The sequence below is a fragment of the Silene latifolia genome, chromosome 4 (genome assembly GCF_048544455.1).
Source record: "Silene latifolia isolate original U9 population chromosome 4, ASM4854445v1, whole genome shotgun sequence".
NCBI classification, from domain to species: domain Eukaryota; kingdom Viridiplantae; phylum Streptophyta; class Magnoliopsida; order Caryophyllales; family Caryophyllaceae; genus Silene; species Silene latifolia.
This window is the reverse complement of record NC_133529.1, coordinates 108,643,627-108,663,501: the sequence shown is the minus strand read 5'-3', so window position 1 is coordinate 108,663,501 and position 19,875 is coordinate 108,643,627. Positions and strand designations below refer to the sequence as shown.

Sequence of the window (19,875 nt, the reverse complement as noted above, 5' to 3'; positions counted from 1 at the left end):
ATGTGACACGTGTCAATCAAAGAAGTACCTGGTTGTTGTTTTAATATAATATATGATGATACGATATGATGATATATGATTATATGAGCGAAATTCTGTAGAATATTTTTGTTTTATTTTGTAACAATTTTATTGGTATGATATTTTTTTACTTTATTTTTCGGTATATATACAATATTGCATCAATTATTAACATAGAAAATACTCGGAATATTCCATCACAGAAAATATTCCGAATTTTCTTATTTGCCATTTTTGCGGTATATTTGTTATGCTAAATTTTGTAGAATGATATGAGCGAAATTCTGTAAAATATTTTTGCTTTATTTTGTAACAATTTTATTGGTATGATATTTTTGGACTTTATTTTTCGGTATATATACATTATTGCATCAATTATGATTTATGAACATAGAAAATACTCGGAATATTCCATCATAGAAAATATTCCGAATTTTCTTATTTGCCATTTTTGCGGTATATTTGTTATGCTAAATTATACTCCGAATATTGTTCTTATTAGGTTAATTTTGTACTAAATTCTTTCCTTAATTTCACCCCAAATCAACTTAAAATTAGCAACTTCTACCGAAAATATCTCCTTAAAAATTGCGCAAATATCTCCTAAAAAAAATTATACCGAAAATATGTTAGAAAAATGATACTGAAAATATATCCAAAATATTTTTTAAGGTGACTTGTTGAAATATTCTGCCGAAAATGACTCCTAAAACATGAGAAAAATGATATAGTGAAAATATCTCCTAAATTGTGCAAACATCTCATAATGTGATTGCAAATCTTTATATTTTTTTTTAAATAGAAATTGACACGTGTCGTTTGAAGGAGTTTTGACACGTGGCGATCCACGGGACTTGCGGTTGTTGCTTTAATATAATATATGATGATATATGATATGATATGATGAGTGAGTAACATATTGTAAAATTACCATACAACACCATTTTACAGTATTTTACAGAGTGAGTAACATATTGTAAAATTGACGTCATTTTGGCCTTTGGGTTTTATTACTTTCTTTTGGGTGGTGGTTTTTGCTGATATCGGGCTCTTTTAGTTATTTCTGCAGCACTTGGTTACTAGAATTGCTCAGCAAAAAAAAAAAAAAGATTTAACTATTACAGAACATTTATATCGTCTGTATATTTGTCATCTCAATTAAAAAACAGTTCAGTATTTATATACTTAACACTTCAATTGTATTACGGGAAAATATATTGAAAATATGAATTGTGAAATTATCGTACAAAAAAAAAAACAAAATTCCCCTTCCCACAATCCCACCTGAATTTTTTGCCCTTGAAAAAATGGTGTACTGAAACTTGCACAACCAGATGAAACTCCTGCAACTTTTTTGACCTAATTCTCTTCCTCTTCATAATCCTCCTCATACTCAACCCCGGCATCCTGATACTGCTGGTATTCCGAAACCAAATCATTCATATTACTCTCGGCCTCAGTAAACTCCATCTCGTCCATGCCTTCCCCTGTATACCAATGCAAGAAAGCCTTTCTCCTGAACATGACAGTAAACTGCTCTGAAACCCTCCTGAACATCTCTTGAATTGAAGTTGAATTCCCGATGAAAGTCGAAGACATTAGCATTCCTGTTGGTGGAATATCACAATGGCTAGACTTGACATTGTTCGGGATCCACTCCACAAAGTTGGATGAGTTCTTGTTTTGAACATTGTTCATTTGCTCGTCGATTTCTTTGGTGCTCATCTTCCCTCGGAACATGGCCGAGGCAGTCAAGTATCGACCATGACGTGGGTCCGCTGCACACATCATGTTCTTGGCATCCCACATTTGTTGGGTTAGCTCCGGGATGGAGAGGGCTCGGTATTGCTGGGAGTTTAAGGAGGTTAAGGGTGCAAAGCCAACCATGAAGAAATGTAGCCGGGGGAATGGGATTAGGTTGACTGCCAGCTTTCGGAGGTCAGAGTTGAGTTGACCGGGGAATCGGAGGCAGCATGTTATGCCACTCATTGTGGCTGAGATCAGGTGGTTCAGGTCACCAACTGCAAGTTACCCGATGTTTGTACAAACAAGTTAGGTTCGCTTTGAAGGCTTTATATACAAGACGAGAGCAAATAAAAATGAGAACATCATTATAAGAGCTTACAGCTAGGATTTGTGAGCTTGAGAGTGCGCAAGCAAATGTCGTAGAGAGCTTCGTTATCAAGGACCATACACTCATCCGCATTTTCAACGAGCTGATGAACGGAGAGGGTAGCGTTGTAGGGCTCGACCACAGTGTCCGACACCTTTGGTGAAGGGAAGACCGAGAATGTCATCATCATACGGTCAGGATACTCTTCCTTTATCTTAGATATGAGCAGGGTCCCCATCCCTGAACCTGTTCCTCCTCCCAAAGAATGGCATATCTGGAATCCTACAACCACCAAAATTTAACCTTGATCTATTTCATTCCGTTTATATTTCTCAATTAATCATAACAAAAGAATATTATATTATCATACTTAAAGTTTTAACCAACAAAATCACAACCCCGTTTGCTGATTAACCAAAAAAATTATCGCGGAGGATCTCTCATTTCATTTTGTGACCCATAACAGATTCAAAGCGTCTTGCTTGTGACAGGTACATTTCGTCACAAGCTGAAGACGGAGTAAAATGTGACCCATTTAAGACGAAAATGTAACCATTTTACCTAAAAAGTTACCAGAACAATTTCCTAAGCTATAATAATTTGGCATTAAAATGGTCACATTTTGTCGTTAAAATGACGACATTTGGCCCGTCTTCAGCTTGTGACGAAAAGTGTCCGTCTTCAATGAGAATTGGTGTAACAGATTAGGAGACATAATGAGAAATCCACAATTCATATATATACACATTTCAAACATAAATAAAATGAGCGAACAAAAAACGGAGGAAAATAAAATAAAAAGAACCTTGTAAAGAGTCAGAATTCTCGGCTTCCTTACGAACGACATCAAGAACAGGATCAATCAACTCGGCACCCTCAGTATAATGACCCTTAGCCCAATTATTACCAGCCCCATTTTGGGCAAAAACAAAATTATCAGGCCTAAAAATCTGACCGTAATGGCTAGACTTAAGGGCATCCATGGTGCCTGGCTCAAGATCAAGCATGACAGCCCTGGGAACATATCGACCACCACGAACTTCGTTGAAATAAACATCGGCACGCTCCAACTGCAAAGGAGAATCCCCTATGTATTGACCTGTGTTATCAATACCATGCTCATTGCAAACTACCTCCCAAAATTTAGCGCCAATCTGGTTCCCACATTGCCCGGCTTGAATATGGAGGATTTCTCTCATCGTGTTTGATTATGTAGGAAGGGCAAAGATGGAATCGTGTAGGGAATAATGATAATTATTATTATTAATATATATTGTGTTAAAAATGTTGGTTATAGAAGAAGAATGTGGTTTGAAGAGAGGAATGGGCTTATGTAGGGAGGGGAGAATAAGGGTGGAGGACATGTTTAGGAAGACATGTCTAAGAGACTAAGACAACAAACATATGAGGAGATGCACAAACAACTGCCTGCTGTCCGATTCATTAGGACCCCTTCTTTCTACTTTTTTTTGTACCATCCGATCCAACACATTTCTATTCTGCATTTTCACATCCTTCTAAATATAGACAATATACCTTTGTTTCCCTTCCACTGTAAAAATAACATAGATTGTGCTACGACCGGTAAGCATGGTTTGGGTTTCGGTCACTCGTTCTTGGACAGACAGTGTTCATTTGCGAATTAAGCATTTTGCGGACTTTAACATGTTCCCTATATTTTTTTCCGAGAATAATAAGATGCGTTACAACACGCCTAATATGCAGACTCGTTATTATGTAACACTTCGATTAGGGTCATTTTCTAGGGCTGCGTTTTTATTAAATCATTTTGTGTACCGTTTGGATTGAATGGCTTCCGACTGTTTTCAGGTTTAGTTATCAGTGGGGTCAATGACTATGGTCATGACCACCAACACACTTGGGGTCAATGTCTGAAAAATTACTTTAGCTGCTCATATTTCTTAGTCATCATTTCTAAAGCCGCGATTCTTTTTCTAAAATTATAAATCTCGAAAAGACAATTATTTTGAAAAAAACTTCATTTTCTACCGGTCAAAGTTTCTTGAACGAATAAACTTTGACATGTCGTAACACAGTTTTATGATGTCAAAAAAACACGATTTTTTTTCACACTGAAGATTTCATTAAAGACGTTCCACTTGGGAAAAAAAATTGCGGATTTTCGATCTCATATCTAAGAGGTATGACTAGTCGAATGTTTTTTTTTTGACAAAAGTAGGGGTATTCAGGGAAAAAATGCAAACTTTAGGAGTACCATGATAATTATTCCAAATATAAAATGTGAGTTGATTAGCCATTTCGGTGCATTTTAATCGTGTTAGTATGATGTTGGATAGTTTCGGTCAGGTCAATTATTTCATACCATGTCAACCTAACATAAGCAGGTCACAGCTGTGTCGAACCAATCTAGCATAATTGGATAATGAAGAGTATAACTCTCCTTTTAATACAATTTGAACCTGGGTCCGGAGGTTAGCTCACCCCTAGGCTAAAACAATTTTTACCATCTCAGGCCAAAACAGTGTGGACCGTCCGGCCCTATGGTCTACACAAATTTTCATACAAATATCTCTCAACAAGCAATGACAAATATAAGACTTTTACAAGAGAGTTTATTGTCAAATCAACCCAAATACTCGACTAATAAAATTAGTGGCCCATGCAAGGAATTACACGTAATTTTCTTTTTAAAATTTTTTTAAAAAACATACTCCCTCCATTCAAAGATTTGTTTACCTTTGATTACAATACTCACCAAGAATATAAAAAGATAAACTAATAACTGAGACACAACAACAACAACATCAGAGCCTTAATCCCAAAATGATTTGGGGTCGGCTGACATGAATCATCTTTTCGAACCGTCCATGAGAGTAAATAGATAACACACTTCAGGTCGGACTAACAGCCAATGCAAATTAGTAAAGCTACATTTTCAATCAAAAATGTGCAGGTCGGGAAAAAAAAAGTTATTCGCAAACAGTAGAAGATTATTGACGATAAAATGTTAAGAGGGTGGGTGGTATCATGAAAATACACCAACCCACGTTTTTTGTATAGCTTATGTAGACAGATGTGCCTTCCCATCAGCTTTAGATAATGAAAACTTTAAAACCAAAAAAATAAAACTTAAAAAGTACAAGTCACTTTCAGGGAGCAGCAATAGAGCAGCTCTCTGACGGAGACAGCGCAGCAAATGGCAAAATTTCAGTTATTATTGGAGGAATGAGTCTCACTGTCTCTCTTCAGGTGTTTTCTTTGCAGTTAAAAAGCTCAACAAACCTTCCGGCCAGTACTACGCCTACTAATTATGAGCAGTTCATTTGTTGAATCCGATGGTTATCCTGTTGTGAAAGAGAAACGATTCAACAAATGGAAATGAAACATACTGCGTAAAGCCATAAAGCAAGTAAGAACACGCTCTTTGCGTTTAATAAAAGAGCACATAATTGTAAAAACATGAAACAAAGACTTTTATTAACTTAATGAAGTTTGCATTGTAAAGCATATATACAAAATATACTGATCACAGTCATAGAGTCTAACTCTTCATATAAACCTGACAAAAATCACCAAACCCACAATATGGGGGAAAACACGTAGACCATAAACTAGAAATTTGATTACATGTGTTTTTGGGAAATGACGGGAAATTTGCTTGGTGCAGAAGCAACATAAGTATAAATTCAGATGGCAGAAAATGACCATCACTAGAAGTTGATGGCGCTTTATGCTCTGGTTGTACCAGCAAATATCTTAAAGAAGCCGCATATTCTAGAACTCGGAGTTTGTATTACAACCAACAAATTAACAAAAGGAGATAACAAGCACAAGTTTTAGAAATGCTATGAAATCAATTTCAAAGCTTTAGAGCTTTGTCCTGACAAAGAAACTCAGTGATTCACAACCAGTCCAAAAAGAGATCCACAGAAGCTAAGATCACCTTTAGTAAAGCAGTTCCTCAAACACAGGATCCACATTTTGTCCCCATTTTCCATGATACATATCCAAGAGTCTCTCAGCTGGGGTCACCCCTGCAGAACACAAAACACAGCCCACAATTCGCATATAAATATAACAGAGTAGTGTGGATCTGTTCTTTATGGTATACAAAAAGTTTCATTTCATTGCATGAAGTTTATAATGGAGTCTAATGAACAGGATGGCGAAAGCCGTCATCTATAGACAAGAAAAAATTGTGACTGAAACAATACCTGTTCTGACTACTTCAGCGACCTCGTTCAAGAAGCCAGTCTCCTTAAAGCCTCTCCGTTCCAAACCATCCTGAAGAAATCATATTCCAATAGTTCATCAACATCATAGCAGCCAAAAAAGCACGCAGTAAACATAATGGAAAGAGCTTACCATAGCCAATTTTAAAACATCCTCGGCAACATGTTTAAGGTACCCATCTCGAAATGGAGTCTTAAGACCAAGCTTTGGTACCTAATAAGCACACTATGAAGTTAGAATATATTCTTACTTAATTTCACTAACTAAAAGCAATCTCTTCTGGGAACACCAATATTGCCATAACATTAGTTTTAGTTAATTAATTATTATACATCCTCGTACAAGACCACAAGGTGAAGAGAGCAGTTTAAATCAAGCAGTTAGTCTATGAGAAGCTGGAACTTCTATTGCATCACAATACGAATTTATCTAGTAAATTAATAAAAGATCGCGTGAGAATATTCACATCCTATATTCCTATCAGTTCTGAAACTTTCACCTTGTTTCCATTGAGCACAATAAAATAGAGGGGCCTTGGAGGGAGGACGGAGGATGGGAGAATTTTTCACATGTTTTATCTCGGCACGCTAAACCTAACATAACCAAAACATATATACAATTGTTGTGAAGCGCAAGTTAATAATGAGATGCTATCGTTACCTTATCCCTTAGCATCTGTCTTTCTTCTTTGTTCCAATCAGCTATCATATCTAGAACACTTTGCAATGAGTCTTCATCATATAACAAGCCAACCTGAAAAACGTATATAACTATATATAATATATCTTCACTGAAGCAATATATTCTATCTTCGAAAATTTTCAGTGAAATATAATCATATAGTAATAATGGACAACATAAATACACCATTTATTACCATCTCATTATAGATATTTTTACCCCTCGCACAATTATGCTAACAGATCAAAGAGCTAGAACAAGAAGGTACACACTTGAGAACTGCTCTTACAATGGAAGCACTACGAACAAAAACCACCAGGTCAATATTTTGTGTGGTTCAGAGTTCAGACCAATTGCTATTCCTTCCGCAATGTTTTGTTTTTCCCAAAAAACCCTTTTAGGATGTTCTAAACTTCACATGACTTCTCATTCCATTTTTCGTAAGTTCTCTCTACCAAATTGTCCTCCTCACACCCCCATCAACTATCTCCCTACCCCTTGACCCTTGACCCTTGACCCTTGCCTCACTCCCTATACAACATAGCCACTAGATCTCCCCACCCCTCGATCTCCCATAAACCTTCAACCTCCTCCCCCACTACCACATCAATTCTAATCTTCCTCACAGCGCTACCAAACCAACCCTAATTTCAAGCACTACGAGCCATGGCGAGACCCTTCCATGACGCGACCCCTCCATCCTCAACCAAAGCATTGTCTAATTGAGATAGTCGCGGTTAGAAATGGTTTGTGAGTGGCAGGACATGGCCATGATGTGGTGTGGTACGGAGGTGTGAGTGGGGGGTGGCTAGGTATTTGAGACGGGTACATATTAATACCGTAGCAGGGAGTTTTGACTTTCGACACCCCAATCATCAGACTTCTATAGAGTTGACTTCAATATAATAGTAGTGATTTCATGTTACGAAGAGAGTATTCATTTCATGTTTCCACCGACAAAACACCCTCTACAAGCCAAATTCTTTACTTCTTTATCTAAATAACCACGTACACTCATGTACCATACAGGTACACATTCACCATAAAAAGTCAGACGCATAAACAACATTTATATTCAATAATGTAGCAGGGAGTTTCTGGACTTGCCAATCATCTTCCCTAGTTGAAATACATTTCTCATTTACCATCAGAAGCCTAGGTTTTCCTATAGCGCACACCGCTGGATAGGTTAGACATTAGACAAGCTCCGGTGGACACGAAACTGAAATCAAATCGTTTTTACCCCTATGCCTTCACTAAAAATTTTACGAAAGAACTCCTCCAATGTGCTTACATAATGCTTTAAATACAACTTCACACTGGACCAGAATCAGACTTAAGATATAGATTTGACTACAATACAAGAGCCATTTTATTTCCAGTACAAGAGCAACAAAACTACGTCCAACCTCCATTACGGCGTTATCCCTGAAATTGCGAGAGCGCTTAAGGCACTAGGGTAATGCTGTTGTGATATGAGAGGAACACAAAGGTCAGACTCAGACCTTTATACAGAGTCCCTGCGCCCCTTTGGATAAGGTCATGGAGGAAGATGAGTGTTCTCTATATAACTAAGACATAAGGTCAGGAGTTGAAATTGGATCTCAGCGAAGTGTTGCCACATATATGAAGAAGACTCAATGATGTACGTACCCAAAATGCAGGCAACGCACACAATCTCCTCCACGGTCCTCCATCAGCCCCTCTCATCTCTATATACCGCTTCAACCTGACCTGAAAATGAGAGACAGAAAGAACTGAGACTGTAGAACAAAAAAAAAAGTAAAGATCACATGATCATGTAAAAGGCGCATCTCTTATAACAGCAGAAACAAAATTTTCAAGTGCATGACAGACCTCTGGAAAAATAGTGGTTAGATGATTCTCCCAATCATTTAGTGTTGGAAATTCACCAGGAAGAACCGGAAGCTTCCCTTCCAGAAAATCCTGCGTACATGATAATTATGATCATCATTTAAGAGTAGCCTAGATTTTAGAGAGGAAACTTGAAAAAATGAAGGGAAAAAAAAGAGAGATAGCGATGTGCTATACTGCTGTCAGAAGTGTCCGTCCCCATCTAACCCTCACCTCCCAAATCAAAAATCTCCCGATTCAGACATTAGGAGTCAAGGGCAGTGGCACAAATTGCAAAACTTGAAACCAAGCTTTAAGGGATGCATACCCGAAAGGATAATCCGCTGCAGTCAACATACTTCTTGTTTCGATAAACAAAATACATAGGGACATTAAGTGCATAGTCCACATATTGTTCAAACCTGCATTACAAAAATGACAATAGTCTCTCAATTATAAATGATAGACCAAACTAATGAGGCCCTCGGGAAATGAAAATATGCACAAAAACTTATGGATATAGAATACCACAAAAACGATACATCACAACTTTTTTACAGTGAAGGGGGGGGGGGGGGGTGATATATAAGATGCTTTGTATCATTTGCTATATCACATCCTCCTTTTCTTTAATTTTCATGAATCATGATTATCTAAGAGCTTCACTTTCACACTGGAACACATAGGAGACGGAACAAATTAAACAACCAGACAACTAGTCTGCTAGTACACATTCATAAGCATTTATCCCAAGTTAAATGCAGAATGGCTTTCAGAGCTAGTACCTTGCTGGATACTATATTAATCAAATAAGAAGTGATTTTGCTGCATACACAAATCGCACAATGGCGAATGCAAAGCCATGTGCTAACTGTACAAAAGATGTCCGAAATTGATGCGAATAGCTTCTCGATCACAAATAGACAAAATCTATGTCTAGAACCAAGAACTAGGTGAGATATTAACTAAGCACAACAGACAAAAAGAGTCATGTCCTGTGGTACTTTTTATGTGTTTGAAAGCATGAATTTGTCAGTAAACATAAAACCTTACTCACCCAAAAGAGTCATCAAACACAAAGGGTAGCATCCCAGCACGATTGTTATCCGTATCAGACCAAATTTGACTGTCAAAAATAAAGCCAGGAAAAGGAAACTGTTACACTGGAACCAAGAAATTCAAATACAACGGCATGAGGAAAAGGCTCGATCATACAAAGATGAAGGCAGACTAACCTTCTCATGCTTAGATAACCATTTGGCTTCCCCTCCGTGAAAGGAGAATTAGCAAATAATGCTGTCGCTATCTGTTCCATCAATAATAAACAGTGAGTGATAGGAATCTAAGCCCTGTTACCATCTGTTAACATCACACACATAAAACAATAAGAGATTTTCTCACTGGTTGTAAGGCAAGGCCGGCGCGAAATTTTCTGATCATGTCAGCTTCAGAATCAAAATCCAAATTCACCTACAAAGCAGACAGATACTAAGACAGCTCAATAAGTAAAAAAATATGCAGGAGAGCATGCACAGCAAACATTTTTACAAATAAACAAAAAAAAATGATTGTAGTGGAAGCGTCTCTGCAATTACCTGGACAGTACATGTCCTGAACATCATATCAAGTCCAAGTGAGCCAACTTTGGGCATGTAGTTCCTCATAATCTCGTATCGTCCCTAGTTGGCACAAAATAAAAGCTCAAAAATTGCAGATAGATCACAAGGAAGAACTATCTATAACAAAGATAGTATCACCATCACGAATTTCGAACGCAAGCAGAAATTAGAGTTCTATAACAGATAGCCCTTGACCAACCAATTATAATCTCGTATCTTCCTTGATTTACGGAGACAAAGTTGGCAGATAATAAAAGCTTACAAAATTGCAACTAGACCAAAAGGAAGCATACATTCAATAATATAGTATCACGAATTTGGAAAGCATGCAGAAATCATATCCATGAAACAAGATAGCTCTTGAGCTGCCAATCACTAAATCGTTAAAATATTAAAAAGAGAAATTTCAGAAGTCTATGGGTATAATTAGAAGATAACATCAAAACGTTTCCAGCTTTAAACTATACATAGGACAGATAGCAACACCCATAGTACAGGAAAAAGGAATGAAGCTCTGTCACAAGTGTAAGCAGGAACATATCAGGTTATCAGGTTGTATATAGTTAAATCCACCCACTAACAAGCTTCCATATAGAATAGCCAAGTACCTTGGGCATTATGGGGATGTCCTCACGTCGCCACTTTGGCTGAAAACCAATCCCTAAAAAACCAATGCCCATTTCTTCTGCAACAGCTTTGACCTGCCAAAAGCATTATATCTTAAAAGGGTAAAGTTAAGTCACTTAACTGGTACATGACTTTATTACAAAGCCCAGCAAAGTAGTCAATGACAAAGCAAGCCATCAGAGAGCGCAAGGTCCAATCATTTAGGTTTACAACCTAAGCAAGGTCTGTCATATTACCTTCAAAAACATGATCAAACTGGCATGGACATCATCAACAATATCTCAGGAAAAATTATAATTTCTAACAAAATAAAAAGAGTACTTGCATCATAGAGTGCACGCATTACTCTAAAACAGAAAAATTAGTTGCAATTACTTGTCAGCGTTCCTAAATCCTAAGTCCTAACATGAGCCCTCACAGATTGTGTATAGTGCTATCCACACACGGAGCTACTTCATCAACAAACATTGCGTCCAAACATCCCATTATTGTCACTCTCGTGGAGCGACAACACAAACAGAAGGAAATGTGAAACAGTCTACTGGTTCAGTTGTTATTCAACTCAGATAAAGGGATCCTACAGCAACTGCTCAACGGTTTTAGCTGGTCAATCACAATCAATAGGTTTCAAATTCTTCCCAGTCAAATTCTTGAATGAAACTGAATTAATGCTAGGACTCATTGGAAAGCTAGCTGGTTCAGAAGTTGCCTTACTTCAGCCATCTACTACATCTGGAGGGGGAGAAATAACAGGCTTTTTGCTGCTCAGGAAAAGACAGTCAGTCAAGTCTTCGGGCTTGTAAACATTTCAGTAGCCATTAGGCTTCTTTCTAATTTCTCGCCTTTGAATTATCATGAGATAGTACAGGAATTAAGCAAGTAGGTAGTTGTTTATCTTTCTTAGTGGTTATCCTTTGTAAGAAACATTTCCCTCTTTTCTCCCGCTTAGTGGATGAATACAAGCGCTTAATCTTCTTGCAAAAAAAATGAAGTTCTATTTTCTAGACTAAATTGATAAGAATCACCTTTGAATGCATAAAGGTCTTACAACTGTGTTTCAGGAGACACGAGGGCGGGCAGGACAAAAAAGGTGAGCATAAACTTTGAAAATGCTACAAGAGCAGCTGGAGATTAAGAGTGACAACAATTGAGAAACAAAAGTAAAAAACCAAGCATGTCGGACTTTCAGTTACTACGAAAAACAGAAAGCTACAGCAAAACTAACCTGGTAGAGATGGGAATTAACTTCAGCACAAGTTTGATGTAACGTTTCAAGTGGAGCGCCACTAAGTTCAAATTGACCGCCGGGCTCAAGTGATATGCTTTGCTTTCCCTGGCAGTAACCAAGAAGACAAGAAAAAATAAGATTCAAAGGAGCCACCAGAAGAAAAGGAGGTGCAATGAAAGATGCTAGATCAAACTAAAAGAAATATGTTACTTAGATGTTCGCTCTTCACAGAGTATTTGTAAGGCTTTATTAAGATATAGTTTTCTCAATGTCATTTAACGGTATACATCACTCCGTCTTACTAGACAGTATCTACAGCTGAGGAATTCACAAACTCTTATCAAACAATGTGATCTCCGCAAGGGTATGATTGGACTACTATAGTCTGACACTACATCAGTGGTATTCCTGGACACATGCAGATAACATTCATTACAATACCTAGCATAAATAAATATTCTATGGATTAAAAATATTAAAACTTACAGAGTTAAGCAAGCTAAAACCGAAAAAGTATTTTGGGTAATCAAAATGCACAAATCCTTAGCCTCAAGAATGGAAACAATTTACCTGCTTAAGTCCAATTATATAGTCACCTTCCATCACTTTCTCCCAGTCAAATCGCTCAGCAATTCCATTAAGCAGTTCTGCTATTTGTACATACTTCATAGGGCGTAAGGTGTCTATCTCGAAGCCAAATTTCTCATGTTCAGTACCTATTCTGCAAACACAATACAAAAATGTAAAATCTTAAACATTATACTTAACAAAAGAAAAGAGCAAATGTTTTTTTATCATTATCTTCAAAATGCATCATAACATTCCACTTTAAAGCAATAAACCAGAGCAGAGCATATAGATGCACATCATAGCTATTACAGATCCTAATAAGTCATCGACAACTTTCTCTTGTGTCTTCATGATTTAGAGTTAGCTTGATTACAAATGTGTAGACAGTGAATCAAGCAGCCACAACCACAACCTACATAATTGTAATGTCCGACAAACACTTACCAGTTACCATTCCTTTAACCAAAACCATGGTGTTATCACATCATATAGAAATCACGTGAAAATGAACAAGCACCTTCTAACAAGTGTAGGAACTCACCTCCATTTTTCTTTAGGTTTGCATCCTGATGCAAGATATGCGACAAGATCATCTTTTGTGAGTGGCTCGGTAGAAACCACAGCATCCTCTGTTGGTGGACTTGCTGCAACAATAGCACGGAACCCACGTGACCGTCCTCTTTTAGAAGAATCCAAAAACACAACCTTAGATGTTTTGGCAGAATTGCATAATGGAGAAGTCAATCCGCCATAACTGGCAGTATCGGTTTGTAGAGAAAATGGCACGGATGCTTTGAGCACAACTGCCATGTTATTCGCTGCAGGATATTCCAAACACAACATTTATTCAGAATCCAAATACCAAGCAGCCACCAAATCACCTCTAAAGTCATATTGCAACTAATACTAAGCCCATGAACACGACCAATCAGTTGAATCACAAAATGCACTCAACTATAAATATGAACAAACAGTGGATTTTCACAAATTCACTCGATGTAGACGACCAAACAGTTGACTCGCAAAATTCAATTGATTGTAGGACAATCAAATAGTTACCTCTCACAAAAAGCACTGGACTATAAATACGAACAAACAAGTGATTTTCACAAAATTTACTCGACTATAGATCAATTACCCTAGTCTACCTACAACAGCCCTGACGCAGGCGCGAGCGCGCACACACTCGAGAATCAAAGTGAAGCTCGACCACTAAGTTTACACTTTTGAAAGAAATTCAGCTAATTACATGACCAAACATTAAATTTCCAATCAAAAATGTAAACTTAGTGGTCGAGCTTACACTTGATTATCTTGAAAGCAATTCAGCTAATTACATGACCAAACATTAAATTTCCAATCAAAAATGTTGAAAACAATAATTAACAAAGCAAAATCAACGTTAATCCTGTTAGTTACACCTCCACAACAGCAACATTACCCCAGTGGGTACTCCGAATGACCTAGAATGAATATTGCGTCAAAAACTGCATCGAATTTTACGATAAGGAGAAGCAGCGCAAGAAGTTTAGTTACACCCAATTTATTTAACAAAATACAATCAATCATCAAAGCGCATCAATTATGAGCAACATAAATACATCAGCGTCCAAAATGATACTCATGCTAAAGTCGGAAATTAAAAATACTGTATGTTATAATGAGAGTATATATTGCGTTACAAATTTAAAATCATTAGCACAATGAATATTCATCAAGAATTAAAAGACAAAAAATGAGATTACCTTGGAATGAAGAAGATCTAGGTTTTCTTATATTACGTTGAGATTCCCGTTGGTGGTTTATGCGAGTGGAGTGATAGAAGAAGAAGAAGAAGAAAAAGAAAAGGTGGTGGTAACAAACTACCAACTAGGTAGTAAGGAAGGAAGGAAGGGGAAGAGCAAAAATGCTCTTTTTCTTTGTGTGGGTTACGATACAGATTGCAAGTGAATACTAGTACTAGAAAAAGGTGGACTTCTACTCTACTTTTTTTTTTTTTTTTTTTTTTTTTTCCGTTTTTTCATTTTAATGCTTTTACTTTACTTTCTTCCACGCAAACTAAAAAGTACAACTATTTTAGAATTGGATTCTTTTTCTGTTGTGGATCCATTTTCATTACTCAACCAATTATCGTACCTTCTGTTAAGCGATTGTGCTAATTAACTCAAGTTAGAGGTTCGATTCTCACCCACAATATAAGTGCAGACTCGTTTGAATTGAAAAAAAATAAACTTAAAAAATATAACGATAATATACGGAGAAATTAATTTACAACAAAAGTAAACAACACATGAATAAAGTGTATAAAAACTAGTATTTTATAGCGTTTAAGATCGGAACTTTTATGCAATTTGATGAATCGGATCCTTCGCGACTCTCAATGTAACACCCCATTTATTCAAAAGTCTTTAACAAGACATACCCAAGTAAATAGAAGAGTTACCATCTCAATTGTCTGGGCTAGTGAATATAAAAGACAAACAATGCAAAGGTACTTTAAATAATAACATTAATAAAGTGTCTAAGGACTTATTACAATTGTCAAACTGTATTGTTGGATTGCATGAGCATTTCATATGCTTCCTTCTTGGTGGATTTTGTACCCCAATCCTAAAGGTATTTTTTGAGAATTGCCTTCTTTAAAAGTTGGGACGGTATTCTTTATTATGAGGTTTAAAGGCATACCGGCCGGAAAGTATCTCTGGATTTGAGGATGTGGTTGACCAATAAGTTGGAGTAAGGATTGAAATATAAAGGAGCAAGCTAGCTCATTTTCTATCACATTGATTATCTGGAATCCTCCCAATTCGTGCATATGGTCGGAGACAACTTGGTCGTTCAACATCTTCTCGATCACGGCCTTGATTGGAGAAGAGGTGATAGCAACAACCTGACCATCGAGCGGTATTTTGATCTTCTGATGGGGCGTGGATGTTACAGATTTGGAAGCATGAATCCATGGTCTACCTAAAATTATGCTGAAGGATGCCTCAATGTCGACGATCTGGAAGTTGACTTTTCTTTCGACTGGCCCAGTGGCCATAGTCAGGTTAACCAATCCCACTGCCTTACGACGGGTTCCATCATAAGCACGAACCCCTTGGTTGGTTGGAGTTTAGTCTGACTCTTTCATTCACATTTTGTAAGTTTTGAGCGGTATGACATTGACTGCAGATCCATCGTCAACCAGTGTTATTGGCACATTCTTTTTGAGATATGTGACAGTATAGGGCCAAGTTATGGGTAACCCTGGATGGTGGTAGATCTTCATCAGAGAAAGTAACAGGGTTACTTAGCTTGTTGGTGTACTGTCCTGGAGGACAAAATTGACCATATCTTATGGTGTAGCATCGAATGCGACGTTTAGCTTTGCTAGAGTCTGCAGCAAGGCTTGGCGATGTGGAAATGAGCTAACTATGAATTGCTAGACTGAAAGATCAGCCTTGGTTTTCTGCAATTGTTTCATCAGTAGGTCAGTGGCTAATTCTTCATTTGTATCGGTTTGAGGCATAGCGTTAACAGTAGCAGTTGGGTTGCTAGTTTGCCAAGAGTTACATTTTGATATGGACGACTGATCGTGTGAGATGGTCGACGTCAAGGTCATCTAGGCTTTTGATTAGAGGATGCCCAGTGAGGTAAACATCTTCGACATCATCTCTCCACACACCATTGATTTCGCTTTCTATTCTAGTTGTTTGGTTTGAAATTAATAAATACGATACCAAACTCCAATAACCACCTCATAAAACCCACACCCACAAGTACACCACCACACTGTTGGAGCTTGTGTCCTCCACAAATTAGTGTGATAACATTTGTAAATCTCTTACTGGTTCACAAGGGTATACTTCGTATATTTAATCAGTTGATTAACGTTTACCTAATAACGGTTGGCTTGCTAGAAAGTTTGACGTTATTATCATACAGATGGCGGTGATCAACTGATCCCTAAAGGTCACACCTATAGGACGTGTTTGAGAAATGTGGTCATAGAAATATAATCACATTGATGCCCAAAATGACTAAAAAGTTAGTCGATGTGTTGATGAGATAATTATTTAATGAAAATTAAATAATATTAGTTGAGACGAATTAATCACAATTCGTAAATTAAATATAATAAGTTATATTTAATTAAATATATATAATGTTAGCTTGGACGAATTAATCTGTTAATTCGTAATTAAATATAATCAGTTGTATTTAATATCAACAAGTTGAATGTGTCATAGTGGTAATAGTGCTAGGGGTACATAAGCCAAGAGGTCATGGGTTCGATCCTCACTAGATGACAATTTAACACACTTTATATATTTTTGAAAAGACCAAAAATAAGGAGAATTGACTCCTTATTTTTCAAACCAAAAATAAGGAGAATTGACTCCTTATTTCGGTCACTTTGGCCGAAATTAGGAAAGGGTTTTTCTTTCCTAATTGACTCCAGGTTTCGGTCTGTATAAAAAGAAAAGTAGAGAATTATCTCTACCCTAATGCTTTTTCTTGACTTTGTCTCCTCTCTCTCATCAAAAAAACACAAAAACAACTAAATTTTACAGAAAACTTTAGATTGATTTCTAGCATAATCAAAGGGCATATCTCAGATCGTCTTGGGTGCAACTAATAGGCGAATACCTACTTTGGTATTGTTCTTAGGCCAATTTTGCTAGGACCGAAGGTTAATTCTAAATCCTTATACTTTGTTTATGTATTTTGTTTATGACCTTTAATCATCATTGTTAAATCGTTATAATCCTTCTAAATTAAGGGAAGTATACAGATTATTTCCCACAAGTGGTATCAGAGCACTAGGCTACGTTTTTAATTTTGATGATTTTCATAAAATTTGTATGTGAATAATAGGATTTTCGAAAAAAAAAAAATTAGGGTTTCGAATTTTTTTTGTGGTTCGAAACTTTTTTTTTGCCGTTCTCTTTTTTTCAGTTTGATGATATTTTTCTATTCTATTTTTCATATTATAGTTTATAATCAGTTAAAATTATCATATGAAGAATTGGTAGTTTTTGATTTAATGCAGATTAAGTTAAAATTAAATGGAATCGTCATGTTTATGATAAAAAAATTGTTTTTGCTATATAGTTATTGGCATATAAATTGATCATGTTTATTATTTCATATGCTAATCATGTTCTAATAGCAAAGGTAAACAATTTAGTCATCAAATCTTGTTTTAGGGCATATTGCCGCAAAAAGAAAAAATAAGGAGGCCGTTTTTTTTAGGGTTTACCGAAAAAAAAAAAAAAAAAACTTATTTTAATTTTGTTTTTGGTAAACCGAGAGAAAAAAAAAAAGGGAAAGTTTTTTTTTATTGCCTTTTTGCCGAAAAAGAAAGAGAAAAAATTTATGGAAAGTTTTTCCTTGTTTTTCCTATTTACCGAATTAAAAAAAAAAGGAAAGGGGCTGTTTTTAAATTCAGCCGTGACAGCTGAAAAAAAAATTGTTTTTTTTAGCCGAGACCAATTTAAAAATTGGATTTTTTTTATTTTTTTTTTATTTTGGCCAATTAGTTATTGTGAATCGGTTCACAATTTAATGATACCGAGTTATTTTAAAGCGGTTTAAAATTTTGACGGATATAATTCATATTACAAGTTTAATATGGATTGAAATGAAATTAATGTGATTAAATTGCGGAATTGTCACTTAATTTAATTTAAATAGGTGGTTTGGATAAATTAATCAACATAATTAATGAATTGTGTAATGTATGTTTAATTTATTTTTAGTTGATGCTTTTAATTTTGTTGAATGAATCGAATGAATGAATTTTATTTACGTATTTATTTTTGCAATCGGTTGTAATTTGTAATACTTAGTGTGGCCTTAGTCAAATTATGTTTTCGTAATGAAGGAAACATGATTTTTTATGTAATTATGAGATCTCGAATCTCCTTTATTTTAGTTTTGGGTTTTGAAATTAGAATGTAATAAATAGGTCAATTATGTAATTTTATTCATTGTAATTTCAAAGAAGACTAAAGATGAAGATTCAAGCTCACTCCCGCTACATGGATCAAGATGGAACATCAAGACAAGCTTCTCGGGTCCAAGGATGGATTCCAAACTTGTATTTATTGTTCATTTTGATAGGATAGGCCACACTAGGACTTTTACTGTTTGTTTTTTACGTTTTTCATTTTTTTATTGCTTTTCATTCACATGTTAGTAATTACATCATATTCCGCCTAAAACCAAACCATCTACTACTAAAATGCATGAAAATTGACTCATATAGTTGTATGTTAGTTTTCATGGACATGCAGATGTCACAGTCTATAAGCCATCACTTTAGTTTAAATCATTCTCGCATGCTAGATTATAGTTCACTTAAAATGAATTAAAAAGTTGATGGGATCTTCCTCTAAAACGGAAATTGAGATTAGTCTTTATAAGGGCAAACATCTATGAATCCCTTCTTCGTCGGTAAGCCTAATATGACCCCTTCTACGTTGGGTAAGTAGTTGTGTTGACTTAGTTTACCTCAACATCGTAGTCCGAAGAGTTTCTCGTGATTATGATGGACTAAAGATAGTATTTACAGAAATTTATCGACCAAGAATTCTAACGGTAGAATTAGCTAAAAGGTTAGCTTATCAATTTACAGAGAATTGAGTCTTGGGGTCATTTATATAATTCTTGAGGGAGGTCAATTGTATAAATGTTTTGAGTCTTCGCGTTATGACATTAGTTCATTAGACTTAAAATCAAAACGATGCACATGCTTATTATTTTTATTCTTCCTTCGCAGTGTAGAACACGTTTATTATCGATAATACTGTTACAACAAATGGCTGGAAATAACGAAATCCCAATGCCGAGTGTCACACTAGATCGTTCGTCCTGGCTGAGAATGTTCATGGACCAAATGAATCAGTCCACGAGACTGAAGAATGATGGGTCCAACTTTGTGGACTGGGAGGCGGCACTAC

At 36.2% G+C, this 19,875-nt stretch overlaps 2 protein-coding genes across 3 annotated transcripts; both read right to left on the bottom strand.

The window, feature by feature from the left end:
- Positions 1 to 1,139: 1,139 nt before the first annotated feature.
- LOC141653780 (tubulin beta-4 chain-like) lies at positions 1,140 to 3,432 on the bottom strand. Its single transcript, XM_074461631.1, has 3 exons — positions 2,940 to 3,432; positions 2,147 to 2,416; positions 1,140 to 2,042 (listed from the first exon to the last, which is right to left on the bottom strand). Exons 1-3 carry the CDS (start codon positions 3,331 to 3,333, stop codon positions 1,381 to 1,383), a joined length of 1,326 nt encoding a protein of 441 aa, XP_074317732.1. The 5' UTR covers positions 3,334 to 3,432; the 3' UTR covers positions 1,140 to 1,380.
- Positions 3,433 to 5,028: 1,596 nt separating this feature from the next.
- On the bottom strand, positions 5,029 to 14,964 carry LOC141653779 (glutamate--cysteine ligase, chloroplastic). 2 transcript variants are annotated; one of them, XM_074461629.1, is made up of 17 exons: positions 14,674 to 14,964; positions 13,470 to 13,746; positions 12,929 to 13,079; positions 12,356 to 12,463; positions 11,112 to 11,204; positions 10,480 to 10,563; positions 10,286 to 10,354; positions 10,120 to 10,190; positions 9,942 to 10,010; positions 9,213 to 9,306; positions 8,888 to 8,977; positions 8,684 to 8,764; positions 7,010 to 7,102; positions 6,482 to 6,562; positions 6,331 to 6,400; positions 6,060 to 6,150; positions 5,029 to 5,460 (listed from the first exon to the last, which is right to left on the bottom strand). In XM_074461629.1, the coding sequence occupies exons 2-16, from the start codon at positions 13,736 to 13,738 to the stop codon at positions 6,062 to 6,064; spliced, it is 1,512 nt and encodes a 503-aa protein (XP_074317730.1). In that variant the 5' UTR covers positions 13,739 to 13,746; positions 14,674 to 14,964; the 3' UTR covers positions 5,029 to 5,460; positions 6,060 to 6,061. The 2 variants fall into 2 exon arrangements, with proteins under 2 accessions (XP_074317730.1, XP_074317731.1); XM_074461630.1 differs by having other exon boundaries at positions 13,470 to 14,007; positions 14,142 to 14,674.
- Between the last annotated feature and the right edge of the window lie 4,911 nt (positions 14,965 to 19,875).

Coding starts and splice junctions, on each gene's coding strand:
- LOC141653779 (XM_074461630.1), bottom strand. CDS start 13,771: ATGTTGTGTTTGGAATATCCTGCAGCGAATAACATGGCAGTTGTGCTC. Junction 8,978..9,212: donor GCAGCGGATTATCCTTTCGG/GTATGCATCCCT, acceptor TCATGTACGCAG/GATTTTCTGGAAGGGAAGCT. Junction 8,765..8,887: donor TAACCACTATTTTTCCAGAG/GTCTGTCATGCA, acceptor TCTCATTTTCAG/GTCAGGTTGAAGCGGTATAT.
- LOC141653780 (XM_074461631.1), bottom strand. CDS start 3,333: ATGAGAGAAATCCTCCATATTCAAGCCGGGCAATGTGGGAACCAGATT. Junction 2,417..2,939: donor GAATTCTGACTCTTTACAAG/GTTCTTTTTATT, acceptor TGGTGGTTGTAG/GATTCCAGATATGCCATTCT. Junction 2,043..2,146: donor CAAGCTCACAAATCCTAGCT/GTAAGCTCTTAT, acceptor GGTAACTTGCAG/TTGGTGACCTGAACCACCTG.